Source organism: Penicillium arizonense (genome assembly GCF_001773325.1).
Source record: "Penicillium arizonense strain CBS 141311 chromosome Unknown PENARI_contig234, whole genome shotgun sequence".
Lineage (NCBI taxonomy): Eukaryota > Fungi > Ascomycota > Eurotiomycetes > Eurotiales > Aspergillaceae > Penicillium > Penicillium arizonense.
In genome coordinates, this window is record NW_019173511.1 from 1 (window position 1) to 3,654 (window position 3,654).

The following is a 3,654-nucleotide window of genomic DNA, read 5'->3' on the forward strand; positions in this document are numbered from 1 at the left end:
TTTCTCCATCATCATGATCCTCGCTAGTGCCTATGCAAGCGGATCTCTCGCCGGCACCCTTGAGATCATTGATATTGATGGTCAATGCGCGATATGGTCCTATGACAACCATGGCTGCACGGGATCTTCGGAATTCTTTAGCAAACTTGACGGAGATGACTGTGCAAGTAAGCAAATGCCGGAGATGGAAATCAGAAAAAGGTACTAACAAAGTTGTAGATTTGCGCGTCAAGACCGGCACCCCTCAAGGTTACCCTGTGAGTGGCGTGGGGGCTTGTGGCACGGAAAAAAATTCGTCAGTTGCATGGATTGAGGTGGAACATACTGGCCTGGTCAGCTTCTTCAATTACCAAGGCGACAAGTCAGCATGTACATTGGACAACGGACTCAAGCATGGCAGCCGATGTATTGCTACTGACACGATATCCTCCACCAAGGCGTCCTCCGCTTTGACGACACCGAGTTCTTCGTCATCAATCTCGGAGTCATCGTCGACTACCTCCCAGACCGCACCTTCTTCTGATTGTTTCGCGGATTGAGGAAACGTGAAGAACAAGTGGCAAAGTGACATCACTCTCGGGATGTACCAAGCATACCCTTCACTACTTTGTAGGTGCATGGTATTTTTGGCTTCCTGTTACTTATGTTTTCAGTGTCTGATGTAATTTCCTTGAACATTATATGTACTGAGGGTAAATTAGACGGAGATGTGGACAGCAATGCATTGAGTTAAACTGGATGGGTGTTCTGATAGATTTATGCTGATTCATAGGTTGTGATTCGATTCTGCATTTTGTTCTTTAGGTTTAGTTGGGAGAGTAGTAATAGCTTGTACTTTAGCTATGCTTTGCTTTCCAATTTGGGCGCTTCTCTTGAAGATTTCCATCGATATGATAGTATTCGAGACCTTGTCCCAATCCGACGAAAAGCAAATAAGGGACTTCCCATTTTCGGAAATTTGGGCCATGGTGATTGAATATGCCCTTTGATGTTGCAGGTTAGTTTGTGCGTTATATTGTCGTCCCAGGGATTGAACATACATATAATATGACGCTTCTTGAGTTTTCCGACGGTCTTCGAGCTCGACGACAAACAGCTCGCCAATCACGGGAGCACGGGTAATGCAAATACCAATGACAGGCTCAAGAGGTATCTTGTTACCTTGAGAATCTGCCAGAATCAGTTCCGAATTCGCATGGTTTGCTTGGAGCGACTGCCTGCTTGTCCTAGCGCATTGTTTAGTCTCTCAATTTTCTTTCTTATCACTTGGACCGAGGAATCACATACAACAGATCGCCCTGTTGGGAGTAAGAAGCTATGTCGATGGAGAAACCGTGCTTGAGATTTGCGAGTTGGGGTTGGGTTGTATGCAACTCCCTGCAGTGGTATTCGACCTCTAGCACCCGCACGTAAAGTGGGTTTACGAGTGCAGCCTTGCTACTAACATCGACGGGCGTGGCGTAAGTTCTTGCTACGGTATTTTTCCGGAAGCCAACATATCCCGGACGACCGCTACGGAACGTGCTATGACTCGTGGATTGCTGATTCCGCAGTGCAAATATTTTTATCGGCAGAGACTCTCGCAAGGCGGTCTTTGGGCCGATGGCTCGGTTTTGGGGCCCTAACAAGGAGTCATCAGCAAGCTGGTAACGATTTCTCAGTTCTGGACCGTACTCAAGATCTCTTGAGAGTTGTTAGATTGAGGGTCCCCAATTGCGAATAATCGGTCGACTATTGTGAAACAATTTGTTGTATAAAGCTCCCCGCTAATTTTGTCGAGTATTCTCGCAAGGTCCTGGTGGTCGTAGTTTCTCATAACGCATGCTAGGGCTTCGGATTTCTCTGGACATACATTAGTATTAGTGTTAAAAAGAGTGCACGACGTAAGACTGACCGGATTCTTGCATACCTGAGGCACCTTTGAAGCCCCATTCAACAGTAGTGGGCCACCACTCAGGTTCCTCTTCCAGTCTCGATTTCACAGTGGCCAAAACCCCGTCATTAATAAAATCCCAATCAACGGCGGTTGGCCACCAATGTGGTTTGTTTTCCAATCCCAATTTCGCAGTCGCCAGAAAGTGGTTGTAGAGCACTTCTCTATCGTTAGGGCAGAGTGCTTGGAACCCCCAATAGTATTGATCGGCGTAAGTTGGAACTGAAAGGTCGACCTTTGCGTCCATTGTGTTATTCATGGATGGGTAAAGTTTGAAGGTCCAAATAGTAGAAGGGTAAGGAATTTTTTTAGACTCAAGAGCAACAGATCAATCGTAGGGAAAGTCACCACCCTGACCTAGCTGCTGAGCTAGCTTGGAGGGCATGAAAGCTGGACCATTCCTATTCGGAGAGCCGCTAGGGGCCTTAATCCCTGTTTGGGTTTCGCAGGCATAAGCAACCTATAATCAAATTGAAGGCTTCCGACTGCAATGCGGTGAATCCAATTTTTCTTAGTTTGGTTTATCGCACACTTGGCTTGGCTGCTAGTTATGGAGTAGTTTACCGAATTGAGAATTTTCCCCCTGCGTCCTTCAACTCCTTCCTTACGAGGACTCCGTGTCCATGTATCATGGAGCCGATATTTTCATGAATTTTGGACAAATAAGTCACAAGAATTTTCATCTCAAGGCCTCCGGCCAAGACTGACTACGTTGTCTGAATCGCGCCCAAATGTCGCCTGTTCACATTCCTCGTATTTATATTGAGAACTAACACTTTGGCGGGGGCCTCACAAAAAGCGTGGCAGCTCCTAGGATCAGTTCGGCCGATTCCAACATAAATTACAATAACTGTCGTAGATGGGAACAGGAGTCGCAGCTTCGGAACTAGGTTGCGAGCAGGTCTCGCCAACCCATGGGTGTTGGAAGCCATGGAAGGGTGGCGCCATCCTGGCCGATAGGCTGTAGCCCTCCTGGGCATAGCCAGGAAGTGTTGGTGTTCTGTGCGTACGTCTAGCCCGTAATCTCGAAATTGTCTTAACCAATACACGTCCGGCAATTGTCTACTAGCCCCACCGCCAAGGCCTTAGCGCGACTCACTCGCGTCGCATCCAATGGAGTAGCTCTTACGGGGCCAAAGAACAACGTCAAGCGTGTGTTGGTCAAGGCGACTACGAGATTGCGGGCTAGACGCCGTAATATAAGTAGTACGTACGCTCCTTTGTATATCCTAACAAAATTTCCTGCATATCATCTATCAACTGAAAGAACTGATGTTCATATCGGCTTAGCGCATGCAAACATCCCTCAAAACTGCTACACCGTATACTCTCTGCAAGCCTGGCCACGATTGCCCCACCGCATCCAAACATGAAGCCAAAGGCATGGGTATACAGATTCCCAATACCCCAACGATATCGTAACGTCATCGGGTCTATCTTCGAGTTGGTTATGACGGAGAGCGAGTATTACGAACTAGCCGACCCCTTGTTGAGTGGACTCACCGCCCCGGAAATCTCTTTGATAGCGCACCTGCTCGGAGTCACAGAACAATTCCTCTACGCCAGCAGATATCTGAATCCGCTCAGGGAGCAGGACCCTTTCATGGTCTACTTTGAGCCACTAATCAAGAAGGGACTGCAAGTCTTAATTCTTGGTAACGATATTCTGGATTTAATGGAGAGAATCCAGCGTCCGGCAACGTACTGGGGCAGTCGAATTG

The 3,654-nt window shown here is 47.6% G+C and overlaps 3 protein-coding genes across 3 annotated transcripts; 2 read left to right on the forward strand and 1 right to left on the reverse strand.

Moving 5' to 3' along the window:
- The first annotated feature begins 27 nt into the window (after nt 1–27).
- PENARI_c234G03617 (uncharacterized protein) lies at nt 28–522 on the forward strand. Its single transcript, XM_022638196.1, has 3 exons — nt 28–167; nt 220–369; nt 438–522. The coding sequence occupies exons 1-2, from the start codon at nt 33–35 to the stop codon at nt 259–261; spliced, it is 177 nt and encodes a 58-aa protein (XP_022481948.1). The 5' UTR covers nt 28–32; the 3' UTR covers nt 262–369; nt 438–522.
- A 244-nt stretch (nt 523–766) lies between these two features.
- Nucleotides 767–2,180, reverse strand: PENARI_c234G08614 (uncharacterized protein; the record flags this gene model as incomplete). Its single annotated transcript, XM_022638197.1, has 5 exons — nt 767–983; nt 1,041–1,217; nt 1,288–1,621; nt 1,675–1,842; nt 1,895–2,180. The coding sequence occupies 5 exons, from the start codon at nt 2,178–2,180 to the stop codon at nt 767–769; spliced, it is 1,182 nt and encodes a 393-aa protein (XP_022481947.1).
- Nucleotides 2,181–3,302: 1,122 nt separating this feature from the next.
- On the forward strand, nt 3,303–3,644 carry PENARI_c234G02711 (uncharacterized protein; the record flags this gene model as incomplete). Its single annotated transcript, XM_022638195.1, has 1 exon — nt 3,303–3,644. A coding segment is annotated over one exon (342 nt), but the record flags the coding sequence as incomplete, so codon positions are not given.
- Between the last annotated feature and the right edge of the window lie 10 nt (nt 3,645–3,654).